Source organism: Athalia rosae, chromosome 4 (assembly GCF_917208135.1).
Source record: "Athalia rosae chromosome 4, iyAthRosa1.1, whole genome shotgun sequence".
NCBI lineage: Eukaryota > Metazoa > Arthropoda > Insecta > Hymenoptera > Athaliidae > Athalia > Athalia rosae.
The window spans coordinates 13,912,862-13,940,806 of NC_064029.1; the positions used below are offsets into that span (position 1 = coordinate 13,912,862).

At 39.5% G+C, this 27,945-nt stretch overlaps 6 protein-coding genes across 12 annotated transcripts in view; 2 read left to right on the forward strand and 4 right to left on the reverse strand.

Moving 5' to 3' along the window:
- The window catches only part of LOC105693572 (adenylosuccinate lyase), a 28,838-nt gene extending 12,209 nt beyond the window's left edge, over positions 1 to 16,629 (forward strand). For 2 of the 5 annotated variants that reach the window (XM_048653613.1, XM_012413597.3), the window contains 5 exons: positions 14,788 to 14,991; positions 15,070 to 15,352; positions 15,435 to 15,586; positions 15,675 to 16,073; positions 16,223 to 16,629. In XM_048653613.1, the coding sequence (XP_048509570.1) occupies positions 14,788 to 14,991; positions 15,070 to 15,352; positions 15,435 to 15,586; positions 15,675 to 16,073; positions 16,223 to 16,486 (1,302 nt within the window). In that variant the 3' untranslated portion in view covers positions 16,487 to 16,629. Of the gene's footprint in view, positions 1 to 5,844; positions 5,993 to 6,166; positions 6,194 to 8,028; positions 8,050 to 14,787; positions 14,992 to 15,069; positions 15,353 to 15,434; positions 15,587 to 15,674; positions 16,074 to 16,222 lie in introns of those variants that run through there. The other 3 variants (XM_020856699.2, XM_020856698.2, XM_020856697.2) reach the window with 3 other exon arrangements.
- LOC125500565 lies at positions 274 to 3,389 on the reverse strand. Its single transcript, XM_048653620.1, has 4 exons — positions 1,036 to 3,389; positions 720 to 935; positions 494 to 642; positions 274 to 415 (listed from the first exon to the last, which is right to left on the reverse strand). The coding sequence occupies exons 1-4, from the start codon at positions 1,138 to 1,140 to the stop codon at positions 283 to 285; spliced, it is 603 nt and encodes a 200-aa protein (XP_048509577.1). The 5' UTR covers positions 1,141 to 3,389; the 3' UTR covers positions 274 to 282.
- On the reverse strand, positions 3,471 to 7,621 carry LOC105693574. Its single transcript, XM_012413601.3, has 4 exons — positions 7,395 to 7,621; positions 6,529 to 6,798; positions 6,254 to 6,439; positions 3,471 to 4,906 (listed from the first exon to the last, which is right to left on the reverse strand). The coding sequence occupies exons 2-4, from the start codon at positions 6,619 to 6,621 to the stop codon at positions 4,685 to 4,687; spliced, it is 501 nt and encodes a 166-aa protein (XP_012269024.1). The 5' UTR covers positions 6,622 to 6,798; positions 7,395 to 7,621; the 3' UTR covers positions 3,471 to 4,684.
- On the forward strand, positions 9,933 to 11,993 carry LOC125500566. Of its 2 annotated transcripts, none has more exons than XM_048653624.1 (5): positions 9,933 to 10,625; positions 11,186 to 11,340; positions 11,416 to 11,574; positions 11,646 to 11,781; positions 11,861 to 11,993. In XM_048653624.1, the coding sequence occupies exons 2-5, from the start codon at positions 11,278 to 11,280 to the stop codon at positions 11,923 to 11,925; spliced, it is 423 nt and encodes a 140-aa protein (XP_048509581.1). In that variant the 5' UTR covers positions 9,933 to 10,625; positions 11,186 to 11,277; the 3' UTR covers positions 11,926 to 11,993. The 2 variants fall into 2 exon arrangements, with proteins under 2 accessions (XP_048509581.1, XP_048509582.1); XM_048653625.1 differs by having other exon boundaries at positions 9,933 to 10,603.
- Positions 11,941 to 14,524, reverse strand: LOC105693575 (protein snakeskin). The gene is made up of 4 exons (XM_012413602.3): positions 13,999 to 14,524; positions 12,977 to 13,183; positions 12,738 to 12,857; positions 11,941 to 12,650 (listed from the first exon to the last, which is right to left on the reverse strand). Exons 1-4 carry the CDS (start codon positions 14,047 to 14,049, stop codon positions 12,549 to 12,551), a joined length of 480 nt encoding a protein of 159 aa, XP_012269025.2. The 5' UTR covers positions 14,050 to 14,524; the 3' UTR covers positions 11,941 to 12,548.
- Positions 16,630 to 16,634: 5 nt separating the features above from the next.
- Positions 16,635 to 25,245, reverse strand: LOC105693573. 2 transcript variants are annotated; one of them, XM_012413600.3, is made up of 3 exons: positions 25,101 to 25,245; positions 20,711 to 20,882; positions 16,635 to 20,599 (listed from the first exon to the last, which is right to left on the reverse strand). In XM_012413600.3, coding segments are annotated over exons 1-3 (498 nt in total). In that variant the 5' UTR covers positions 25,103 to 25,245; the 3' UTR covers positions 16,635 to 20,275. The 2 variants fall into 2 exon arrangements, with proteins under 2 accessions (XP_012269023.1, XP_012269021.2); XM_012413598.3 differs by lacking the exon at positions 25,101 to 25,245 and adding an exon at positions 22,907 to 23,054.
- Between the last annotated feature and the right edge of the window lie 2,700 nt (positions 25,246 to 27,945).

Here is a 27,945-nt window from a genome sequence, read left to right on the forward strand (position 1 = left end):
TAAACCTTATTCTGTAACATTACTGAAAAATGTGTATGCCGTCTGAATTCAAAGTTTGACGTCTCACTTTTTGACATTTCCTTTATTTCATCATTTGTTCTATTGTTAAAATTAATCGCCAAGATTATCAGTACGGTTAACTTTCCAGGTTTTTATATTCAGCCAACATTCTTTTGCCTATAGATAAAAATAATCTCCGGGTTATTCTGATAGGACTTGTGCTCGTCTGATAATCCAACACTTGTGATTACAGATATCCGTTGATCATTCAGCCCAAATTTGTTACTTTTTCTCAGCTCTTTGTTGCTTTTGATTCTTTCTTTCGACGCTCAGATCTGTTTCCGAAGTAGATACCGCATTTGATCCCCCAGAAATCCTTCCCAACGGTGTAATCGACGGTGTCTGACAATTGCACCTAATTAACGAGAGGACGAATTAGGACTCGAGGATCTTCCTGTGTCGAAAAAAAAAATTATCCGAAAGGGTCACTCACATTCCAAAACCTCGTGCCAAATGTAAAAATGTCGGACAAAGTCCGAACTCGTCGGGTACTCTTCGATTTCCGTATCGTTCCCAATTATTCGCGCAAACGGGACATCTGGGCGTCGTTTGCGCCGGTTCCTCTTTCACGTCCGCAACGATCTATTTGATAAAATAAAAAAGGAAACGATGCACGTGCGATTTATCTGTGTTTATCGAGACGCGGAAAAACACCTCACCATCGACTCGACGTCGGAGACTGCTTTTTGTCGCGGTGGTTCCGTTTGCACTTCGATGACCTTGACGCTCGTTATAGAAGGAGCGGTGACCGGCCGGTCGGTGTATTGACGTCGTTGACCTACTCCGATTTTACGAAATTTGTGCAAATTTGCCAAATCCGGGTGGGACGGTCGTTCGTAATCGCTTACGCTCGTCGTTACATCCCGGACGTTCGGCTGATGAGCGACAATTTTGCGTTCAAAAATTGATTCGATTAGTTTCCTCTTTCGAGTCAGTTATATAAGGCACCAGAATCTGGAGGAATTTTACACGTACCAGTGGCTCTGAGGTGCTGATTGTTTTTTGGGAGTAATTTTCACTTGGTCTGTAAATTGTCACGTTGCTGTACGGGGCGCCAAAAGGACACCTGTCGACTCTCATGCAAGATTGTCGCCAGTTCCTTAAAATGTGATAAAAATAATTTTACTTATTCGCTCGTGGTCAGATGCGAACGAAGTTTTTGGGCACATGTTCCTCACAGTATCAGCAGAATTATGTCTAACAGGAATATAGCGGCTTCGATGAGGCACAGGATCATTACGGCGACGAATACCGCATTGGGTTTTAACGGGTAAAAAACGAAGTAGACTCCTTCCCCTGCGGCAGCAAATAATAAAACACCCAATGCAACGAACAGGAGCATCTGTTAATCGTGAAAAGGAAAACTCACGGTATAATTTTTAATAAAATAAATCAATGGTAATCAGTCTTACCGTAGTGTCGGGTACGGTGCCTCCGGCTATTTGACTGATCATGTCGAGACTCAGGACGAATAGGTAGGTGGCAAATAAAGCGATCAAAAGTATCGCGGTAACTTTAGCGTCGGCCGATAATTTTCCCCAATTTTTTACCATCGCGTAAATCATCAGCGCAGAGAGTGCCACGAGGATGAGCTTTTTTCCGGCAAGCAATGAATTTCATTATGCTTAATGGAATATTATGGAAGATAATTATTTCGATTTTTTTTTTTTTATCAACCTACAAGTTCAACCGTTCTAAGTGGTTTGGCTATTCGATAAAATCGGCCACACCAGCACCTCGGATTTTTAGTTTCTATTCGGCCTGTTCTCTCGATATCAGAGGGCTCCGGATTTTCTACCTCAGTATTTTTAAACTGTACGTTAGACCCGGTGACCTTTTCCTCATTTTCTGTATCGTATAGTGCAAAACGATTTTTAGTTTTTGTAGGTTTGGTTTTTTCAAATTTTCTACAAACCCATGTTAAAAGAGTGTATTGGGTTTTCTCCGGTTGACCTCCACGGGTTTTCGGACTGTGAATTGTTAGATTACTAACTTTAATGAAGTTTATATCATCAACTGTAAAGGAACGCGTGATAAACTAATTCGAAGTAGTTTGACGTTTGATCCATTAATCTGTCAAGTACACTGAAGTTTCATTTGTCTCTAGAAAATCTGTTGCCAAGTTATCGGCGTTTTGGATGTGAATTTTAAGAGCGGTTACATCTTTGATCTCTTTCTCAAAAAACTATGCTATATATACACTTCGATTTTTCACCTCTCAGAGCAAAAAAAATGAGATATACATAAATGAAATTCGTGTTCATGGGGTCAAAATACGCCAAAAAGGGTCATACGATCGATTTTAAAAATAGGTACTCCATTTTTAGCCCAAAAATCGACGTTTTTTAATGGGTTTCTTATGCTGTTCTCGTGTATTTCGAGCTTGGAAATCCGAATCTGTAAGCCAAATTGATCTATCTATCGAAATGATCGAGTTCTCGTCAATTTTTCGTTCTGAATATCGAAAAATTTGTGAAAAATACGTATAATATGTACAAAATAAAAAAAGAATTGTCCAGAAATCGTGCGTTGTAATTGACTATAATTTTAGTCCACGAGCATCTCAGTAACCGTAAAGAAATATGAGCAGTACATCGATCAGGTATAAAACCGCACAACTTCCACAGAGGCACATTATCAACAATAATTCCCAGGATGATCCAGCTCTCGACCATATAAAAAAAACGCCACCCGCAGCTATTAGGAAAAGAACTGTGCCCACTACTCCGAACAGAAACATCTGGAATATTGAAATTTATATTTTTGATCGGTCTGTAAAATTTCAATCAGTATTATTCATTAGAACTGCAGCTTCTGCTTCTTTTTTTATACCGCAAATATCAGACTTACGGGTGTATCGGGTATCGGATCTCCTCCAAACTGACTGATTATATCGATCAAAGAGATGAACAGAAAACTGCTGAATATAGCTGTCAGCATAATGACAACGACGTTGTCCATCGGGGTTGTTTCTTTCGAAAGTGACCAGATGGTAATAGCGAATAGAATCGCCACGATAAGCTGTGAGGTTGAATATTAAATTTAATCAACGTGTTCAAATCGAACCTATCGCCAAAAGTTTTCCTCACGAATTGAAATATCCGGATGGGTTTTGCGACTGGAAGCGCGTAAACTTCGTCATGCAAAAAGCTCGTCGAACGCGCGGGATATGATCCTGGCCTCAACCCCAGCTGGCAGGTTGGATTCATCATCTTCGATCAGAATTGGAAAACTATTCTGGGATTATACGATTACAGGCCAATTATAATGACCAATGGTTGAAAAAATGATATCACGTCAATCGAGTGCGAATTGAATACCCAGAACATTTTCCATATGAGTATACCGTGGCAATTCGATCTGAAGTTCTGTTCGGTTATTGATAGGTCGTAATTACTCGTGGTCGATCATCGATCAGAATATTCGTTATTATTAAAAATCCAAACTGTGGAATACACGAATAATATATTATTTGCACAGAGCTATGGGTAAAAAATAAATATAATATTGTCGTTAGATCTAAACATTATGTAATCGAAATATATATATATATATTATTATATATGGATCTACATCGATCTATCGGTGAATATTATTATGCGTAATTATCAGTACATACTTTATGTTGAACAGTCAATGTTTAATACATTAAATGTATCTCACGTAAGGCACAGTATGTAATACATATAGTACATCATATATGTATTTATAATAATTCGGACGGAATTAAAACGCGAATGATGAAAGCGATTTATCGGCTGCCTCGAAGAGCGAATTTTACTATAAGCTATTTTACAATTACATTAATCAAGCTATTCTACATACGTAATTTATTTTTCATTATATTGGTCTCTCCTCAAATTATCCATGTTCTCATTTGATCTCATTTTCGGTATATCGTTGAATTTTACCATTAAAATTAGAAACAAAAACCTCAACCGTGCACTTTTCGGATTCCATAGCCTCGGTTTTCGGTTGCATCTTTATCTGTGCATTTCACGGTCATTTACGTTGTACTATTAGAGCTCGAGGAAAATAGAACGAAAAAAATTGAGTGAATAATAAAAAAACTGAAATGAATACGCGTTATCATTTATATCGATGATAATCGGTATCGTACCTACGTAATATACGTTTTCTACGTGCGGACTAGCAATCGTGTTCGTTTTTTTATATATATAAATTGTATAAAAGTTTTCTAAAATATTTCATCAAAATACTTTAGATGATTCAACGTTTAGCGGGAAAAGTGGATATATCTTAAAAACTAAATGCTATTTTTCAATAAATACTTATCAGTGATTGTGAAACACGTATCTTTTCGAACATGATTCAAATTTATACTTTACAGAATCTAATTTTTGCTGCAATATAATCAGAGCCGGTAGCGATCGTGAATGAAACGATTGTAAAAAAATCTTTGGCGGTTATATTTAACGCGAACTTACAGATCGCTTGCATTTCGCCATCTATATTTTTCTTATAAATAGTCTAAAACGTGTGAAAATATCTTCAGTATTCGCACGCACACATAAAATGTGCGTGTTTCTCGGTTACGGCGTTACGATTATTTAAAAATAAAAATTAAATAAAATTAAAATAAAATGCAAAAGCATCACTTTCTCTACGAATACTGGAATGTAATGAAAACATCGACAACGAATACTGCCGCATCCACGAAAGCGAATACCCCTCCCGATATCAGCATTTCCATAAACTGTTTGCTCGGGTATATTGCGTTGTTCGATATCTGAACGTAACTTCCTCTGAGTTTACGCCAATCGTGAACTATAACGCTTCCCGCTACTATGAAGAGAATTGCGCCAACGCTCGAGAAAAGAAGTGCCTGAAATAAAAAGAAAAACAAATTCATTCAATATTTTCGAGCACCTCGCTCCTGAAAAAGTTCAATTTCATTATCAGAAAAATTATGAAACTCCAGTTCCATTTTTATGCCTGCATAGGACACAGGTATATCGCAGTCTAAGAGGGTCGGGTCTTTTTATGCTTCGTTTGTCGCGAGCATCTAGGTCAGGTTAGAACTTCACGTATGGTGCGTGATACATACATATATAGGTATATATCTAGTACGCTAAATAGGTTTACATATGTACACTATATGCATGCATGCACGTGCAGCTTGCTCATAACCGTTTCGGTTTATTTTTATTTTTTTTTAATTTTCTTTCTCATGGGGCGGGTCGAGTCATTCAACAAATTTAAGGACCGCTAGTATCACGTGCATGTGGCTATGGCGAAACGTGCATTTTATGTAAAATAAAATTCCAGAAATATGAGATCAGAGTTAAAACGCACTTGACTGAATGCACGCGCCGTATACACCCCGTAGGTAGCGTGCAGTTCAATGCGGGACATTTGAACCGTGAAAAGCAAAACATGAAACATATTCGAACCCCCAAGCCACCAATTACCGCGTACAACTCGAGTACTGACTCATTCAGCGAACTGGTGTGCAGTCGGTTGAATTTCGATCTACATCGTACGTAACATACGAACACTATTATGTACGCCTGTCGCATGCGAATCTTTTTTTTTCCCTCTTCAAATTCCAAACTAATTTTTTAGCGATAGTTTATTCAAGCACCGTTCGAATATGTGTGAAAGATAGAGGGAAAAACAAAAAAACCACTCCCAGATTAATTAGCATACCGTCTAAGTTTGTAATGATATTGTCGGATGGGCAATAGAGCGAGTCTCGTTACGTAACGTGTGTCACGATCGGAAAAGTCTCGTTATGACTAATCGCGTATGGTAGTAGTTAATAAAAGTACACGGAGAATGCGTAATACGTCATCGAATAAACTTGACTACCTTGATAGGAAGATCAGTGACATACGTGAAAAACAACTTTTATTTATACAACTTTGCCGGTGAAAAATTTGAACATGAAAGTGGGAGGTTCGTGGCACAGGTGTGAAAATTTTTGGTCTCTTTAAAATACGATTATCCAATATCATTCGGCGGCCCGCGATTCGCACGGCTACCCGTATACGTAGTTCTACTTTACTGGTAACGAAGGAAAAATATGATTCGATAAAGTCTTGATAGGTCGAGTCCATTTTGTTTCTCTGCAGTTTGAACAAGTGACTCTCCAGATACGATGCAGTGCTTGGTAATTATTCATAGAGCATGTTGTGTAATAACTTTGTACGTTGTGTGAATGCGTGTTTACCGTTTTCTTTGGCATGCGATCTCCCATTACGTATCCGATGATGATGACCATGTTTATCAAAATGTATCCGGCTATCGTAACGTAAACGATGGCGATATCATCCAACTTTGTTTGCGGCTTGTTGTAAATCTTTTGAAACGAATTGAACGGATCTACGACGAGACCGATGGCGAAAATGGCCAAGACCTGAGCAAAAAAAAAAATTCGATACAGTTTAGATACGACGTTTCACTTCATTTTTTGATCATCGATCATCGAAGAAAAAGACCCATTACCACTTCGACGATCTTGATGAGAAGCGGTATAACTTCCACGCTCGTCTTCTCCCTCGATTCTTGATGATGGTCTGTCACGGGATCATCGGCCATCCTGACCCTTTGATGTTTTCCCTTTCGTTCCCCCAGTTTTATCGATTTATCGATCTCCGAAGACAAAGGATTGAATATCCCGCGGTAAAACGCGGAAGTTCAAGTCTCCTTTATTGGCGTTGTAGTTCAGTTGTCGTCTCTTGTCGTTGCTTTCGAACAAATTTCCCGTCCTTTCACCTATAAAACGTGGGTTACATATGGGTAGTAATTAGATATTATCATTTAAGACGACGCCCTACTCTATACGCTAGGCTGACGCGGGTACTCGAGTGTCATAGCCCACGACGCTGTTGTCTAGATACTATAACGCTCTACGAGTACTAGGATTTCACTTTTTCCAAGAAACTTATAATATAAAATTTGAAATTATACATCTATTCCGTCATTTAATGATCAAATTTCATTTAGAAAATTTAAAACAAATCTCGAAGATCGATACAAAAAATTATCATCGTAGTTTCTCATTAGGGCGCACGAAGAATCGAACGAAATTGAAAAAAAAACACCACCGGATGTGCACGTGTTCGGAATGAGGCGTGTCTATTTTTCATGAAAATTATCACTAAAAAATTCTCTTTCTTTCCCTCGAACATTTTTCACTGTAATCCGTCACAATACCTCGTGCTCCGCACTGGACGTCGACCGCGTTTTTTCTCGAATTACCTACGTTCTTTATTTAAAAATTTTACCATACAGCAAAAATTTTTCGCGCGTCAAAAATTGACCAATTTTTCGAACAGCTTATGAAAAATATACTTGTGGTCTCAACGAACCGTGGCGTCGCAGATGGTAGGAAAAAGTGTGCGCACAATCGTTGAAGGGGCCGTTTCTCTGGAAATTTTTTTTTCACGAAATTCAAGTATCACCGGAGTACGAGTCGAACCGAGTGTTTTACTACGCGACACAACAGCCAGACTGAACCCTGAAGAGCGTCGATCGGTTGCAGAAGGCTGCACACAACACAACCAACGGGCACAAATCCCCACGAGAATCCCCTTTGCGCGGTAAGCTCACAACCGACACAGAGCACAGTTCTCTGCGCCACAACTACTCGTGTTCTCGTACCGTATCGCTGTGACTTCGTCATTCGTAATTACTAATTACGTTCCAAGAGTCACAGCGTGGATTCTATAATAGACATAGGAAACCACACGTAGGTAGGTAGGTAGTATAGAAAATTTACTACGCTCCAAGAGTTGACGGCAGGATAGGTGTGGCGTTACGTAGAATCACATGCATCGCACACTGACCTCTATTTTCGAATTACGTTTGCGGTGTGAGGGTCATTCGAAGAAAATTAGAGCTTCATTGATCGGGAAATTCCGCCCTCGGCAAACAGTTGAGAATTTCATCGAGCAAACGTTCTCGCGGTGTAGAACATTTCCTGTGCAAATATTCAGCGATACCCGGAGGGGGGCGGCGATGGCGGTGAGACGATTCGAATTTTCCATGCGTTTCGTATGTACCAACGAATCGACCTCGAATCTTTAATAACAAAGTATATCGATGCGTAGACGTAGACAAAACGCATCTTCCATACAAAGTTGAAAGATAAAATGTGCGGTGAAGGTACGTATGTAGGCATGGCTTTCTAACGGTGAAATTCATTCCCATCGCTTCCACGGACTCTCGAAGGAGATCAGCGTCACAGAGTTAGGGCTTTCCACGTAGGTAGAACGGCGTTTTTGGGAGCCTAGGTGTTCACGTACAAAGGTAACAGCGGCCCAACGCAACGGTACACTCGAGCATTCGAATAAAATGAAATAAAAAACAGACGCGAGAAAAACTTGAAGCATTACGGAATCGTCCGACCTGCGGCCGACGAACAAACGGACGCGATAAGAGCGGCATAGACCGCGGATTATCGACGATGAAGACGATTGCGTACATCCAATAAATTGGACGAATATAAATGCTCCTTCGATAATCTGGGTTGTGAAAGAAATTAATTTTTTTTCTACTTCCATATATTCTAATAGACCGGCGTTTGCGGAGGTGCGGTTTCGTTTGTGTGTCATGTATCCGATGGCCAAGGTTACGCCGCAGTATAAACAACGTAGGTACACGTAGAGATATAACTATATTGATTTCCTGTTCAGAATCTAGATTTTCCGTAACACGATTGAAGTTTGATATAGCCGGCGGTAGTTGCACGAAACTAGTGCGTGTCCCCCGTTGTAGTGCGCGTGCACTGTTTAAGGGAATCGATATACACCTGCCGTCCGCATACACGACGCGCGACGCGGCTCCGTCGTGTTGTGTCTGCTGCGAAAACGAACAGTCCCGATACCCGGGAAATTACTTCTTTTTTGTCAGTCATTCCTCAGGATTTACGTACACTCGAAAAAGACGATTAAAAACGTACCACGCGCTCAATTAACTAAATCAGAGATGAATCCAATTAATTAATCCATCAAGTATGAAGCTCTACCATATTGACGTTAATTTGTACCGAGGCAAGGGATTAGCTGCAACGAAGGAAAAGACAAACTAGTGCACTACGTAATGACTAAATTACTCATGAATGGATCGCCCTCTCATTGCATTAACAATTCACCACGTATTGCGACACTGCAGTTGGCTCCGGACCAACGTTATACGTACACGTAGTTTTGTATAATTTAGGAAATTATATCTTCTTATTTTCGGCACGGACCATCTGAGGTGCGCAAAAGATGACGGACACAATTATCCCACGAATATTAGCAGCGTCGCAATTGTTCGCACAATTGAACCCGTCCAACGAAGGCGTGAATTTTTTCGTTGTTCATTTATTCTCCTACTTAGGTATCGTAAACCACCCAATTCCTGCAATTACCGTTATCCCCGAGTCACTTCGGTATATACTTACCTAAAATTCAACGACTAAATAATTCATGCAGCTTTTCTAATTACTCCGGTATCCAGCGCCACGAGACTCACAAGTTAAACACTTTTAAATCTTCTTCGAAAGTTATCTTCTAAGAAAATAGCAATAGCGTGTCCGTTGATCGGGTGCTTTTCATGAAATCAAATTCGTTGCGTCGCGCGGAATAAAAACATAATTGTCTTTTTCGCCTCGAGTCTTGGGCCTCAGGATGCTGGGGATCGTTGGTTTAACTCGGGGTCAAGTCGGGTCAGAAAATTACGGCGTGGGTGCTGGTCATCCGGTACGTGAAGAACGGTCACGAAGTCAAGTAGACCAATTAGCGCAACTTGTACAAGCGGCTACGTCGGCTTCGCCGCATCGTTAGCTAACTTGGAAGGAGACGCGGAGACCTAGAAGTTTCCAGCCTGGCAATGTTTCTTTTAACGTCACAGCAGCTGTGAGCAACCTGAAAATGTCCGATATCCGTTTCCAATCGGTCGGAAGATACGGACGCTCGGCGTCGCCATCGCGGTAAATTTTCATCGCGAAACTGGGTTATTTTTGACTATGGCGAATAAAATTTTCTTGGGTTGACTCGTTTCTCGTATTCCTTAATTAGCACGATTCGAAGCGGTAATTGAGCGCAACTTGTACGGTGACCCAGTGAACAGACTTGAAGGACGGTGGAAGATGAAAAAAAAAAACAATATTCAATAACCAGAGTCTTGTGGGAAGAGATACGTTTTGTGATCATAGCTTCCTTCATTTATTTCGTCCGCATTTATCCGTAAAAAATGTACGCTCATTGTCAGTCGGCTGAATTTTCAATGGCGTTTTGAGCCGGACGTTGATACACGTAGTGAAGAAAGTCGATCAAGAGCATCGCGGCGTTCAGCACACACGAAATAGCTAATAGAAATTCTTGCCATCTGCGAGAAAGAAAATGAAAGATATAATCGGTGGTTGAAAAAATAAGGGACTTGAAAACTTCCATATTTCTAGCTGTGTAGGTAATGTCACGGACGAAATTGTTACCCCATTACTTTAGTGTCTTCTATAACGCTGCTGAACCACGACGCCCATTGATAAAACTCGAAGACCCCAATTGTGAAACTCATCAGACACCCGATTCCGGTGAACACCATTTCCTACGCTTGTAAGAAAAAAGAAAGAGAAAATACATCCTTTGATTTTCGACCGGTAATGAAAGGTAGAAAATATTCTCTCGACCCGCCTAGCCATATAGTAACGGGTTGGTTCATATCTTACGATGAATACGTGTGGATAGCCCATAGCAATCGCAATGATTTCGGACAGGTCGATGATTATGTAACCGCTAACGAAAGATGGTGCAAGTATTCTTATCCAGTTTGGATAAAAAACTAGCACCGGTTGGGCATAACTGTAGGTGGCTAGACAACAGCAACACTAGGGTCGAGTCAGAGTTTCTTTACTCAAAAGTGAACGGGGCATTCAAATAGCAGGAATAATTTTTCTCCAATAAATTATCTGTACCAAATAGCGTAGTTTTTCTCACCAGAGAAATAAATTTGCACATCAACGACCTAGTCATCGGTCAATCCACTCATATCTACGTCGAAAAAAATCATTTCTACATTCCGAAGACCGACGTGCAATGATTAAATCAAATGTCAAAATTTATCATGACACGTTGCGTCGATCTGCCATGAACTCAGTTTTGTTTTTTGGTTACAGTCGATCCGAGATGGCGCGAATAATAATTATACGGAATCGTCGGAAAATCCATCAATCGTTTTCGCCCGGACATAATTATCAGTCTCAAACAAATGGCCGTAACAGCGTTGGATCTGCTCAAAAATCCGAATTTCGTGCTCAAGATCATAGAGCTGGTACTCTGATTGATTTCAATGCGTTGCAGATGTTTGATTGAAATTGATTTCGCGCTGCTTGAATTTTTTTTTCAGGTTTTGGCGATAGCTGGCTTCGTTTTCGTTGTCATTCAGAAACCGTTCAAATGGTCGAACGGCGTTACGATTATTTTTTGTGTGGATACAGGAACCTATATCGTTATTTTGACAGTGATTCTGATCGCCTATAGTCTGGAGGAAACTCATCAGCTCATAGTCAGTATCAATCGATAATCGATTAATCGGAATAATCTGGTAATTAACCAGAATGATGATTGATTGTCAAGGAATTGTTGTTCACTCTATTCGGCGTCGGAGTATCTGTAATCGGGAGCATTCTCGCGTTCCAAAATTATGAAGATGTTCAAATCGTCGACCAAAAAAAATCAACGTTTGATTTTTATCTGGGGGTTACTTTATCGGGTGAGACTTGAAGTCGTTGTTAAAATTCCTCGTACGTCCGATGGAAAATATCTAAATTATCCGAAAAAATCTTTTTCAGCAAACTCCTTTGTGATGACTGTCGACTCTTTTTTGAATGTGAGGAAGATTAAAGACGTTTTTTGAGAGAAATCGTCGCCGTCGTATTACATCATACGTTTATTACCTATTCCTACTCAAATTAATACATGTGTTACAAAAATTATTACAATTCCTAACTTGTACTAAGTTTTTATTATCATGAAACTTTACAATGTAATGTAAGTCAGAGAATTACTTAAGCCGACTATTTCATAATTTTCTAATATAAGTAGATGATGATTAATTAAAACTGTCAGCAATCTCCTTCGGAATACTGATCAGTGTGATTAATTAGTTTCGTGCATCGGACAGCTGCAGTAAAAGATATAAATTATTGAAAAATAAAACAACTTAATTTCGCACTCGAACGACATGATGAACGATGAATCAGAGAGAGATTGTGTTGAATACTTCGCGTCAACTTGTGCAATTTCTTAATGTTATACTTTTGAAGACAGATACGGTACACCGCATACGTATTTCTGGAAAACTCTTGAGATATCTACTGACCTATGTGAATGTAGTTGAATAATAAATGATGAGGTGAATCGTTTGCGCAGTTCATGGCGATACTCGAGGGTTCTCGTTTTTTTTTTTTTTTGGCTTGTAACTGAGATGAGCGCTCTAAGGTCAAAGTCGTCCATGATCGGTTCATCTTCTTATAAAAATTAGTTAAAAATTTCGTTCGCGTAGTGGATGAAACACAAGACGAGGTCGATCAGGTAGACCGCTCCCTCGATCACGCAGAGCGATCCCAAAGCGAGTCCGATCTAAAAATTTTAAACAATCGCGTCAGTTTGACATTTCTTTTTTTTTCTTCATAAACTCAGAATTTTCACTTATTACATATTCAGTACCTGTTTCTCAGTTGTTACGTGCAGGTACTTGTGCTCACTCTGGTACCCGTTCCAATAATGCAACGCCGTTCCTCCGACTGCGATGAACATGAACATGCCAACGAAGTTCATGATAATATCCTGAGGGAGAAAAGAAATCGATTTCATCATCTATTTTGAGCACATCGAAAGACATATTACCGTACGATCGGTTTCAACGAGAAAGAAGGGGTGATTTTTAAAAAGGAAAATAGACCTACCACCAGAGATCTTTTGTGTTCGGTATTGCCGAAGCAAAAACTGATCAGAACCGTAGCGGTGTAGATGAAGAAGCCGACGAATACACCGGAGGCTACGATTTCAGCGTCAGGATTTTTTTCCTCGTTCAAATTCCATGTTCCTCCAACGCCGAGAAATTCTCCGCTGTATCCCGTTCTGTACAGGATGAGGATGACCAGGTTTATGACCTGTGATAAAAATATTTCATTGTAATCCGTTCTCGACGATTCAGTTTTCGACACTCGTCCATCGTCATCGATCACCGCAGTAACCCGCAGTATTTCGCTAACGCTATTCCGGCTTTCCGTCGAATAATAACTTTGAATAGTCGATCCGAATGACTCCTGACCGGAAATTCGAGGGCCTAGTAGAGTTAAATAGTATTCAAAGATGCGTATGTGTCATGTGTTACGATATCGCTGTACAAACAGTGCTTATCGCTTACCGATACGCGGACAAGCAAAAATGATTCACCGTTGTAGTAGTTACGGTATTTTTTCAATGAATTCCGTCTCCTCGATACTATTCTCGATGTGCATTCGGAGACAATAAAGCCCGGGCTCATTTGCGATTGCTAAAAATTTTTTCATTTCATTTTCTGACAAACGAGTAAAACTTTTGTTTCGTAATCAAAAAGTCCATCTGATTGTAATTCGAGAAATACGTCTACGACTGGTTTAATGTGTACTTCATTGAATGATTAATCCACGGTCGACTCATCGTGACGATAAAATCTACTATGAAAATTAGTAATCTTGAATTTCGCGTGACTATCACTACAAGAATGCTGGCAGCGCGTGAGGCCTGTAAATTGAAAGTCCACGTTCTGGTTTACAATAATATGAGCACATGGTTTTAATTAATGCATGGACGGTGCAGTTGCAAATCACTGTAGGATAATCATCCCTTAAATTCTATTGTTTCAAGTACGATACTAGGAAATAAACTCGAGATTCTAAAATAATAATCGATGTCTACGATCTTCGTCGTATTTTTTTCTCACCAATTTCAACACTTTTAACACTATTCCACCGATCGTTTGTATGTCCACCATATTTGCCGATTTTGAAATTCACGGCCCGGTTTTTAATGAAGAAACCACCGAATATCGTCGGTTTTAATGTGAAAGCGCGCTTCAATATTCGAACACTGAGCTAACTGAACCGCGATCTGAAATAATCGGTGAAATACACCTGCTTTGGACGGTAGTTAGACTCGATACAAGACCAAGCCCTGTTTATCTAATCTTATAAAAACCTAAGTGAAGCCGGGTTGAAACCAAACGCGGAATGAGGCGCAAGCGCGATTGCCGTACTCTCGTTATCGCTTATCTTTCGGTAATTCAAACACGATGAAAAAGATGCATGTATCTGTGCTTGGCCCACTTTTGATTATAAAAAAAGAAAAACAAAAAAAAGCAAGAATCGTTTAATCTCAATCCGAAATACCGCCAATTTTTCTACCGCGATCATCCGCGTGATGCGATCCGTCCGTCCAAAATCTCTTTCAGCCGAAAAAATTTTCATTTTCTCTTCGACTCGGTAACGGCCATTTTAAACGACTCTCGTTATCTACCTCTGAAATGATTCACGCGATTGATGGGGTGAGCTAATTCCAGAGGTATGATACATGTCAGGTGCACTCCCCAGAATTAACCATTTCACCATTGTGTTCCTGAAAATCACGAGATGAACGACTGATTTGGTTTTTTTCCCCAACCATTGCAATAAAGTTCATTGTTATACGTATTCACCTGAGAAGATGAAATTCAAGGGTTGTTTTTCCATTTCAGCAACTCGGGCTCGCCATAAGCCCCGAACAAATCGCGGAGATGAAGGAACACCTGACGGATATAGACTTCAAAGCTGCCGCTGAAGAGGAGCGTAAAACCAGGCACGATGTCATGGCCCATGTCCACGTTTTTGGTGCTCAGTGCCCGAAAGCAGCGCCCATTATTCATTTGGGAGCCACGAGTTGCTACGTAGGAGACAACACGGTTGGTCCGACTGCACCTGCAAATTTTTGAACGATTTTATTTCCATTCGGATTATTTTCAACCGCCCGTCCGTTCCAGGATTTGCTCGTCCTTCGCGGAGGTTTCGATATCCTTTTACCGAAACTTGGTGGCGTTATACGTCGCCTGGCTAAATTCGCACACGAACACAGGTCCCTGCCTACCCTTGGTTTCACCCATCTGCAACCGGCTCAGTTGACCACAGTTGGAAAAAGGGCGAGTCTCTGGCTCCACGATTTAGTTTTGGACGAAAGGGCTCTGCGTCGAGCCAGAGATGACCTCAGATTCAGAGGGGTCAAAGGTACGACCGGTACACAGGCGTCCTTCTTGCAGTTGTTCAACGGTAAGTTTAACAGATTCGAAACTCTCCAAGTCAAAAATGTTCCACGATTCGTATGTTTCTTATAATAATCACTTCGTGAAAGGTGACGGCGATAAAGTGAAGCGGCTGGATAAAATGGTAACCGAAATGTCGGGTTTCAAAAAATACTATTCCGTAACCGGTCAGACGTACTCGAGGAAAGTTGACGCGGAATGCATCAATGTACTAGCCTCTTTAGGAGCCACGGTTCACAAGGTGACTATCACTCTCGCCATGCATTCGTTGATAATCAGGTGATGCGAATTTATTATACCGATGAGTTGTAATTTTTGACGTCCGGTAGATTTGCAGCGACATTCGCATACTCGCGAATATGAAGGAGATCGAGGAACCTTTCGAGACAACGCAAATCGGCTCCAGCGCAATGCCTTACAAACGAAACCCGATGCGTTCCGAACGTTGTTGCAGCATCGCTCGTCACCTAATGAGTCTTGCGAATAACGCTCTTCAAACAGCCGCCACTCAGTGGATGGAAAGGACACTGGATGATTCTGCTAATCGTCGAATTACCCTTGCCGAAGCATTCCTTTCGGCAGACGCCGTACTAATGACCCTTCAAAACATCACCGAAGGGCTGGTCGTCTACCCCAAGGTTATTGCGAGACACGTCGCTCAGGAACTTCCATTCATGTCAACGGAGAACGTCATCATGGCTATGGTCAAAGCTGGCGGAGACAGACAGGTCATTTTTATACAAAAATTTTCCTCCCCATTTTTTTCATTTCATCGTTCACCCTTTTGAATTTTTTTCGGATCGTAGAATCGTTAAGATTTTTTTTCCTTCAAGGTGATTGCGACTCTGGAAAAAAAACCTTAGGTCGTTTTTTTCAGGTCTGCCACGAGCACATACGAGTTCTCTCGCACCAGGCTGGTGCCCAGGTCAAACAGCACGGCTTGGACAACGATCTGGTCGATAGGATAAGAAAGGAACCATATTTCGCGCCGATTCTAGACCAGCTTGATGGGCTCCTCGATCCTTCGACCTTCGTTGGTAGGGCGCCGGAACAGGTTGTCGAATTTCTCGAAGAAGAAGTCTACCCTATTCTAAAGGCCTACGATGACTTGGATGATGCACCAGTATCTTTACTGATCTAATTTGATACGAAGATTCCTAAAAATTTTGAAAGTCGGTAAAAACTGGTTCGAACCACCGAAGACCAAGTTTTTTTTTCCAAAATCGTAAGCAGAAGAGTTGGGTTTCAATACTTCATTTTTTCAATTATATCAAGTAATCGCGATTACGCATTTTTTAATCACATTTATTTTTACTATCCCAACCAAAAATTGTTTATTCGTATGCTGTGCAGTAATACGTTGCAGGGTACAAGTTTTTTCTACGAATACATTGGTGTGCAATACATAAAGTAAGCACAAAAATCTTAATTACTTTGAATTTTTGAAGAAATTCAACGAGTTTCTGGTTCATCTTATTACGTTTCTACATCGTTTTTCGAAAAGACTATCGAATGTTCGTCTGAAAATTGGCTGTGATAGCGCGAATAAGAAATAAGAATAATTATCGAAGGTGAAAATATGTGAATTTGTTGCAGCCATAGAAAGATTTGGCGATCAGGTGAGACGAAAGTTTTCGAAGACAAAATGTAAAATATGACGGAAAGAAGTAATTGCAGTCTAAGGGTAGCTCAAGAGAACGATAGTAAGAGAGAACACAGAACTTAGGGGAAAGGTTGGAGTATATACGAAAAGTAAGTACAGATTAATAAATAAAATTAGAATAAAAATCACATTTTATTATAAAAATAGCACGTAGTATATAGAGACAGATGGTGGCGGTGATTCTGAATACTTATTAAAAGAGAACAGTCGGTCACAGGAAAAGCAAAGACACGCGATTGACAAATTCGGGCCTAAGATCCTACGAAATATGTATGTACGTTACAGATGAAAAACAGAATAAAAAATCCAAATACAATACACATTATTAACGATAGGAGAAAAAGTAAGAGTAACAGTAAATAAGTAAATAGTACAAGAATAATAGTAAATAGTACGAGTATGGGGAAAGTAAAATAGATACAGTAGGGGCGCATGTTTAGTACGATAATCACAGCATTTAATTTTACGGATTATGAAAGGAGAACACGAGAAAAATAAAGACGAGGGGAAAACTTAGAGTGGAGAATAAAAAGGAATAGCAAAGAGAGATAGGGAAAGAACAGCGAGAGAGAGAGAGAGAAAGATTCAAAACAGAAGTAGAACGACGAGGTACGGTGTACAGTAATTATATCAAATAAATTATCAGGCTAATGAAGAAGAGTTCGAGTATGAAGAGGAAGGGAGAAAAGACGTAGATTCGTTAGGAGATAGAAATTTATGAAGTGAGCCAGCTAGAGGGGAAGAAAAGAAATCGAGAGAGAGAGAGAGAGTAGGAAAAAAACGAAAAGAGATAGGGATGAAGAGACAGAGAGAATGGAAAAAGAAACAGACGAAAGAACTTTAAAAAGTAGCTCAGTGAGCGGAAGTCGAAGTAGAGAAGAAGAAAGAAAGGTGAAGGTGAGAATAAAGTAGATTGGAAATAAAGAAAAAAGGTTAAAAAAAAGAACTTTAGTAGTCAATAAAGTTTTAATCTAAAAATGAATCAGTCGTAATACTGTTTAGGTGAAAACAGATGTTTTGTGCGTTCGCAACGAAGTTTTAGTTTATCGAATATCGAAAGAAGATAAAGACAGTGAAAAAAGTTCGTAGGTAACAGAGAATAGAGTTAGAATAGTTCGAGAGAATTTTCAGGTTCTTGAAAAAAGACGAGATAGATTTGTTTGCGAAGATATCCAAGCAGACTGTAGAGAGTATTGGAAAACAGATAAAGGTTCATAGTAGGAAAAATTCAGTACCGAATTGGAATTGATAGAAGTAGAAAAGAGAAGGAATACGAGCCAAAGAAAAAATTCAAACCAATGAAAAACGAAACAGAAAAAAAGAGAGAGCGAAGAATTTCGTAACACAATTGAGACAGTATAGAAGATAGGAAAGTGAGAAAAGAAATTGTAAAGAGTAATTTGGCAGAGACAGTAAAAATGTGGTGAAAACTGAATGAAAGAAGTCGAAAAAAAAGATGAGAGAATTGTTGATAGCGCGATTGCAGTTGTCTTAGAACTTGCAAGCTCAGGTACAGATAGTGTGTGGCGTTTGATAAGTGAAAAGTCGAAGTGGAAAAAATACCAAGATATGAAGGAAAGATAGTATAAATAGAAGAGGAGACAGAAGCTTGAAAGTAGTCGAAAGGAGTTACGGAAGAAGAAATCGGTGAGAATGAAACAAATTAGGAGAGGCTAGAAGAATCAGTTTCGACAGCGTTCTCATAATTTTCAGTTTTTATCGAAATTCATGAGAGGTACAGAAAAACGTTGCGAAACAGTGTAAGTTTGCGTAGTTTTGATATTTTTTTTGGCAAGAATTAGAAGCGGAAGTTTGAGATCGTAATACTGATAGGGTAGATTTAGCATTTAGTCGAAAATTGAACTAGACACAGGGAAAAATAAAGGCGAGAAATTAGCGGTAGAGGAAAATTCACAGTGCGAAAGGAAAGAGCAGAAGAATGAAAAATGAAAGGAGTTTCGAAGAGAGAAAAATCAAAGTATAGAAGATATAGAATAACAAGAAAGGATAGAGAGATAGGTAAAAGTAAAGTGTAGAGTATTTTGAAAAACAGAAAAGCTTTTCATGGAAGAAGTCAAGAATGAAACAAAGTTGAGAGAAAGAATTGGAAAAAAAAAGTAGACGAGTAAGTGGAGAGAAAGTCAGAAGAGGATTGAAGAAATTATAGAGTAGATAAAGTATCAGGCATGACAGAAGTTGAGAGGATAGAGAAAATCGTAGAGAAATAGAGTCATAGGAGGTAGAAGGTAGAAGGTAGAAAGTTTTTCGAAGAGGAATTGGATACCGAAAGTAGTTGAAAAAGAATTAAGTAAGGGTTGTAAGTAAGATTTCAGGGTGAGACTAGAGAAATATTGCGATTCTTTTCACCCGCGCTCACTGAATTGTTCAAAATAATTGATCGTCATATCGGTGCAATAGTGACCGACGATTGCAAAAATTATTTTTGTACCATTCGATATTGATATCGCCAATCGTATGAATCGAAAAATTCGCACGTTCTTTGATAATTCTCACGTTTTCCAGGTGACAATTTTAGAATTAAAGTAAAAACCAATCGCAAATTCCAATCTAGGTGAAAAGAAATGGAAATAAGTATAAACGTAGCTTAAAAGAAGGATAGCTATCACAGAGCGGAGTTGCGGCCTTTTTTTCTAATTTGGGACAACTATTGATCGTGTCTCTTTCGATCCTTGCGTATCAAAAAAATTTCATACAGAATTATAGGAACTCTAAAATTTAATTGGTCTATCGTGTAGTTTAGCAATTAACTGAATATTTATAAAGTAAATTAAAATTTCTCTAGTGAAGTCAGGTAACGATAGACAAACTTCGATTACGATATAGACACAATTTATGTTTCTTTATCTTCTGGTGGGAATGTTTCGAAAACATGTAAGCTGACTTGAGCAGGATTTCACTCGGTCGTTCAAATTTCCTCGGGCCAAACACACGTCGTCGATCGAGTTTGAATAACTTAAAACTTTGTACTAAAAATTTACTTCCATTGAAAATTCAGTCAAATATTCTGGTCATATGCATCTCTCGAGTCGAAATCGGCGATTGAAACGACGATGACAATGACGTGATAAAAGTTGCTTGAAATTTTTTCCTCACTTGGTTAATGAAAAAAAAAAAAAAAATCTTCAAATTAGTTTCTCTTGGTTTTGATATAGCCGTTGAATTCAATCGGTAAACGTTGGCGTGAAGCAAGGGCCACAGAATAGAAATAAGAAGGAGAAAGTGACGTAAGCTTCCTTTTTTTCTTTTTCATGATTTCTTGGCTATACGGAGCCCGGTGAAAGTTGCGCCGTCGGAAATTTTGCCGGACTCTACAAATACGGCAAGTTGGTCACCCGCCTCGACCTCGAGTAGGACAAGATTCGAGCCTCCTCCGGGCCCTGCGCTTACAACAGGGACCCATGAATTTCTCGAGCCTTCTTTGCGTTTCAGAGTTAGCCTCAAGTCCGGGCTTCCGTATCCAGCAAAACTGAACTGATAAAGTCCAGGACAATGCGTGGTGAACGTCCCGGTTGATCCGACGTAGCCGACGCCCTTGTCAACCTGAGTTTCCGACAGTACGACCCTCGCGTCCTAAAGGAGACGAAAAGGATGAGCAAAGCATAGGCAAGATTAGATCAAACCGATACAAGTTTTAGAATTTTTTCGTCTTTCTCTCCCTCGTTTTGGAAAAAAAATACTCACGTTAACGGTCCCATGTGATGCCGAGAAAGCTACTACGCCTAAACAATCCTCCGCAGTTGAGAGTTTTCGCGCACCAATTGTTGTTGAGGTAGCAGTTGGCGGATCTGGATATGCGGCGTAGCTCGATGAACTGACAATGAGCTGAAGTAACAGAACTGACCACACCACCCACCTAGAAAAAAAGAAAAAAAAAAAAAAATAGGTAAATACAATTATGGCCATTTTTTTTTATTCAATTTCTCATAGAAAACAATTTGAGTGAACGTGTTCTTTGAAATTCTTCGTACGGATTTCTTTCACGTTTTTCACGTGTTGGTATTCAGCGCTTAATTAAGATTCTTATTGTGGGGCACGCAACTGGGACTTCGTTTACTACTTATACAGTAACCGCTATACCTATACATGTTATAAAGTTCAACTGGTCGCGAGAAACTTTCACTGCTAGAGGCGACGACAGTTGAGTATAGGTACTACAGAGTATCAAGCGAGTCAACCTCGTAATCAGAATCTGCTACGGAGATCGGACTCTAACGAGTAGTTCGTTATACTTTCAGGTTGATCGCTGCTTCGAAACGAAGACAATATTCTCATAATGCGTATCAAACGACTCGGGGTCGGATTAAAAATTCACCGGGTAAAAAATTCAAACTCAGCGGGTGGAAATTTAATCGAAATTTGAGTCAGCGCTTGTTGACCACTGTAATAGGGCTCGGAGAAAGTAAGAAAACTTACGCAATATTTGTCAAGGTAATTTATAGAAGAGCATCCACCTCATTCGTCGGAATAAAAAACTTTCTTACGTACGTAGGGTATATAGAATTGATGTGAGTAGCTGTGAGAACTTTTTCGATATTGTAATTCATGCAAATTATGCGTAATGCCTGGATGTACGCGAGGCGAGAGATCATTAGGGTCAACCATCGCCCGTCATAATTTCTTGCCCCTCGGTTGTAATATTGAGAATTGAAAGTTGTTTCAACAAATGAATTACGCGTTAGGAAAATATTTTCTGCAAAAATTAGCAATGAACTCAATTTTATCCCAACGAGAAGATGCGGCGGAAAGCTGCGAGTCGATCATATAATTCTTATGACATTCGCATGCAAATGAACAACGGACTTTACACTTCGATGAGTTCTGTGCTCAATAGAAGACAGAGAAATAAAAATTTATGATGCAAAATATTGATAATAATAAAGTCGTGCAGGATCTACAGCCAGCTATAGTTAGCGTGTGGATTTATCTCTTATAAATCAGTCGCCAGCGACTGGCCGCCTCGTGTCCCTGACGGTTCTAGTTTACTTTACTCTACTTTCTACTCCCGGCTTCGGGGGGAAAGTTTTGCACTCTCATTGTCAGGTTTTACCCCCGTAAACGCGCGTGGAAGCAACCGTGTAACAGATATCATTTCGTACGGCGATCAAACGAGTAAGCCAATTGAATTTTTTCCGCTCTATTGTAATGATAACTTATTGTTTTTTTTTTCGCTGGGTTTCCCCCCGATCACCGCCGTAACACAACAATCGCACAATAAAGTCGTTCCACTCCGAAACGATGCCGGGATAAATCTTGCAGTCGTAACCCTTTCACTTTCTTGAGTTTCAAGGCGATTTATTAATGACGCAAAATGAACTGTGTACAGCTGTTACAGGTATATCTGGACCCAAACGGGTTGATCTGTATAAATCATTTTGAATTTAATACAGGCGACCGTTCGTCACGCACGCTCGGATATTGTTCCGATTTTAATCAGAATTACCGTAGCTGTACGCAAACGAGCGACGCCGAAAATAGGTAACAGTTCGTTCACAGTGACCCTGACCACATCCGATCTCGCTACATTCTATTCACACTTCTGCGGACAAATGAGGAATTCGAATCGAATTTTCTTTAGGCAATGACTCCGCGTATCGCGTCGATAAAATTATGTAACTGGACCGATCGTTTTAATTATCGATACCGGAAAAATTGAGTATTGAGATTCAGATTCCATTGTCATACACGTGTGTCCTCCTCGGCCAAAGATCAGCGAATTATCATGTAGAGAATGATGAGTAAAAAATGATCGGTGTATGGCTCATGATTTACGAGATAAATCGTAGAAAATTATACTGACTCGATCTAATTAAGCAATAATTGAATGCACTAGCCGTTTATCTCCGATCGCCATTGATAGGTTGTAATAATTATACTTGCAGTCGGTGTTGCGACAGGTAAATCCAGTTAAAAGTCATCACTTATTATTTTTTAGAAACCACCTTTGAATCGCTTCTAGCTTTTGCGGAGTTTCAAAGTCTACTGAAGCATTAATCGCGCGAGTCAAATGCGAACAACGCGAGTACGTACGACTGTGTACAAATGTGAGAGATAATTAACCAAGTGTGTACAGTGCGCACGTACACTACATGCGAACGATTCTTTTCAGCGCGAGCAATTTTTCAATTTTTCATTACATCCAACCCTGTTACGTAACGTACAGCTTTACGCAAGGAATATCGTTATTCCGAAGCGTTGCTCTACCTCACCGTTCGACAATGATCTATCACCGAATTATTTCATGCAGTTAGAAGATTTATCGCGGAAAAAACCGGAAAAAAAAAGTAGAAATTTTTCAACCGTCGCACTGCGGTACAATAAAATTATACGTAACTACCTGCCTAAAATTAGCGGAGAAATTCTACGACCGTAAGATCTGATCGGTTTTTTGTGATGTCTCTGCGAAAGACACGACGATAAAATCGCTCAGACTTAATTGTGTTGCAGTAATCGTGATAACGTTTTTATAACGATCTACTGATCTGACTCGGTGATATTTTGCAACTGCTGCTCAAGCAATTACGTAACAATCGGTTATGTGTATAAAAAATGTCCACCGTGAACAAACCATAGAATACAGAGACAGGCATGGGACTTTGTCACAAGGATTCGTCTGATACTTTCTCAGACTTTTTTTTTTAATTAAAAATTTTCTGGGATCTGATAATTCAAGTCTGATGATTTCCATGGCGCGTAGGACTAGAGTGGGTCACGTTGTGACCGTAAACGAGAAACGACGTACATACGAATAGAAAAAAAAAACAAACCAAATCCGCGATTATAAAGATAGTGTGAATAACGAGGACGTAAATCGCCTCGATCTAAGGATCCGAGAAAATCCTGGTGCAGTGAGTGCTGCAGCCGATGCGTCGGGTAATTGGAACAAATTGAAGTCACTGACATACTTTGGAACAGCTGTCCATATAATTCCGTATCCCATAAACGTGTCCGTGAAGGTAGATTATTATATTTATATATATATATATTATACTACGGTGTAACTGCGCTCTTGAAATTACTTCCTACTTCGTGATCTTATAAATATCATACCCATCGAAGGCGCAGCTGCAGCCAGGGCGTGGAAAATCTGGCTTTGAGTCAATGCCGATCTTATGTTACGATTAGGACTCGCGGTGGGCGAGGTCAGTTCGAACGAGCGCATTTAATTCACCGATATTATCCTGGGGGGAAGAAGTTGATCTACTACGGTGAAGAGTTTTGACCGAGCGACCGAATAAAATGAACGGAAGACATAGGTATTTAATTAGGATGTTTTCGGCGCCTCGTATTTCTATATCTTTTTGTTTTTGAATTTTACGTAAACGATACAATAACGTGTATAAATACAACATGCTACAGTGAATTTAGGAGACGTAAGTTACACAGGTGTGAAATTTATTGTGTAAATCGCAGTGTAACTGAACCGACACGATTTCCTGCTTTTTTGTTTACAGAGCGGTCGCGGACGAGTTGCGAATCGTTGAAAATATTTATTCCACATTTCCCAATGACGTTGCTGCATTCCGAAGTCTACGTGTAGAATAATTGAATTTTCAGAACGCATTAAAATCGCATACATATTTATTAATTATCCGCGTTTAGCGCACGCGTTGCACTTGCATAATTTCTATGGACGTAAACATATATGTATAACATTTGTAATGTATCGTGATGCAAACGTGAGAGGCGAAGCGAAGCTGGATATGAAATATCATCCAATTTGCGTAATAACGTAACTATCCACTTGCGCTACCATAATTAACCCATGCGTAGGTATGTATCCTACGTACCTACGCGGTAACGCAAATTTACATACGTTCAAAAAAAAAAAAAAAACGGAAGGAAAAAGAACAAAAGAACGGTCGACATTTACGGTCGTCACGGGTACAGATGTCATCTCGTTGTTAACCATTTCAACTACCGAATTATATTATCGAGCGGTTCAACGAACGTTTTATCGTTTTTTGTCGATGAGAAATTAAATTTACTGCCTCGGTGGACGGACGTTACGATTCGACGTTTTCTTATTCTAATAGTCGGTGAAATGAGATAGACAACGATGAGATAAACTCACATGATGTTTTGGTGTGGAGTGGCGGGCGGCTGCAGGTAGTTCCGATATGTCCGGTGGTCCGGCCGCAGTTGCAAGGACTCGAGAGATTCGAACCTTTATATCAACTCGGCGCGTTCTCCGACTGTCGTTGAGCCACTTGCTCGATTCCTACCCAGTGCGCGAGTCCGTATCGTTTTACGCCCCTCCATGTTATTCTATGTAATGATTCGAGTATTTAGTTTAACATATATATATACCCGTATAAAATATAGCTATCGCAAAAATATAAACCGGGAAAATCGGTCCCGCTTTAATACCCCGTCCATTATAACTAATATCCATACTTATATGGAAACTGTAGTACAACTCGGTTAACCGCGTAATGCAAAAATCATCTCACACGAAATTTACCGATTACAAATTTCTTTACATCCGATACCCCGCATCCATGAGAGCAGATAAAATCGCACGGTTCATTTTTTTTTTTTTTTTATTTTAATTTTGATCTTCATCTCTCTAACAGATGTCCTGTAGAAACTTTGAACTTGTGCAAGAGATCAGCATCGATTGTCTCTTTACATTCACTCGTACGCAAACCTGCGACGATTTCGGCTCACTGTCAGAGGATAATGTCGAGTCTATAGAAATTTAAAAAAGCACACTTTATTAGGTGCAGTTTCGAGGCAATGGAGAAAAAATTAATCGATCGATATTATGAGATTGGGAAGAAAGTTATCGATAAGTATGACAAAATTCGCGTTAGAATTTCAATCACATACCCATATGATATATGCGTGTGATGCACGGTCTTTGAATAAATGTAATCACGGCCCTTCTAACTCTGGCATATGCTACTGCAGCCGTAATGTAGAATTTCTCGACTTGACCTACTGTACTATTTCTTAGTGCACCGTTAGCTCTGATCAGCCGTTAAAAAGTCATTGTTCAGTAACAGTCTATTTGGCATTATGGCTACGCGATAGTCGTGCCTTCGAATCCATGGATTGGACTGTTAAGAAAATTGAAAAGGAAAAGAATAAAACATTTCACGGAAAACAATGCTTATTAGAGATGGAGTGATACCCGAGGGACTTTCTCGAGCACTGTAATACGCATGTGTAACGGAAGTAATCGGTGAACCCCGTGATAACCGTTTTTCCATTTATTTTTTTTCTCTCCTTTATCCGAACGTGGTTCAAAGTTGGGAAAATATAAGTCGAGAATTTAATTGAGAAAAAGAAAGTCCTCGTTTAAAGAGAGAGTGGAAAATTGCTGTTTAATTACGCTTAGGATAAGTACAATGCCATGTTCAATAGACTCGATTGATTTCGGCACAAATTGACAAAAAGTAGACGAGGGGCTAAAGATCGGAAAAACGGAAATGAAATCTATGGGAGAAATTATTCTTCGTTCCATTCGGCTACCTCGTAAACAATCACATCCCCTGTGATTGTTTCAATTTTTGCGCTACGTAGCAATCGGCCCTGAATTAAGTCTAGCCTGGGCCTAATTGGATAAAAACTCGGTAAATTAATTAGGTGTTAAATAACATTAACAAAATTACAATAAAGTATAATTCTGCAGGTTTGTTTTTCCAGACCAAAGGATTTGAGAAATCGATTTTCGCTTGTGATATGATAACGTCGAAACGAATTCATAAAAATTTCATTTCCGTAGCTCCCCCCGAATAATTTTTTATGCCATCAATCCTTTCTCTTCCTTTTTGTGTCCGGAGAATTGTGAGAGTGGTTACCGAAAATGTACCAGTGGGTCAACCAAACAAGTTCGCTTTTAACGAGTACTAACCGAAGACTCCAACGGATATACCTAACACAATAACTTATAGAGTGTAATGCGACGATATCTGGAACATTTTGATGAATTTTTCCGCAGGTAAGACATCTCCGCAAATCGTCGAGTTCACTGGCCTCGTTTTCATCCGGAATGAACGGAAAAAAAATGGAACTCACGTTCGAACGTCCCGAATAGAATTTTGACATCCGAATTTTCGAATGATTTTTCTTTCCTGAATCGTTCGATTCATATTTTGATACGTGCGACCTGCTTCTCACGAAAATATGTTAATCTTCTTATAACTACCTGGATGAAGAGCGTGGGCATTTTTTGGACGTGAAAAAATATTCTGTAGTTACTCGCGATTATTCTTGTGTGTATCGGATAACAGTTACGAAATATATTCGGAATCGCGTGTCTAATTTAACTTTCTTTCTGACTTGTGTAAAATACGAGAGTTTTCTAACTACCATAAGAGGTAACCTGTGGTAGTAACAACATTGCGTAGGCGCTACTCTACTGCCGCATCACCGAAACCAATTTAATTCATGCTCCGAGTAACAAATATATCATACGTATCCTGAAATATGAATATGATTTGGAAAACGATTATTACAGGCGCACACATCATGGTTATAACAAAAATTTCTTCATTATTCAAATGTGAGATACTTTTTATATTGTATATTGACTTAGAATTTCGTCGATAATTGATGTCGAATGAATCACGTGTACTTGGTGACCCCCTTCGGTGTATCAATCATCCGCGATTACATGCTTTCCGTTCGTCACGAATAAATGAATAAGTCGATAACAATAATTATATTATCGTTTAAACGCAATCATTTTAGTCTCGGAACCCTTAAGTAATATAACATGCACTGCACATTTACATTTTACAATAAATTACGAAACGGCATCGCTGCCAGACACCCGCAAAATCGATTGAAAATTTTTCACAACAACGTATCATACGTCCCTGCGGCTGATGAATATATGAGAATTATTTTTTATCAAAATTTTGCAACAATTCGTTCATTTTTGCAAGTAGAGCAATTCAATCGGCAGATCA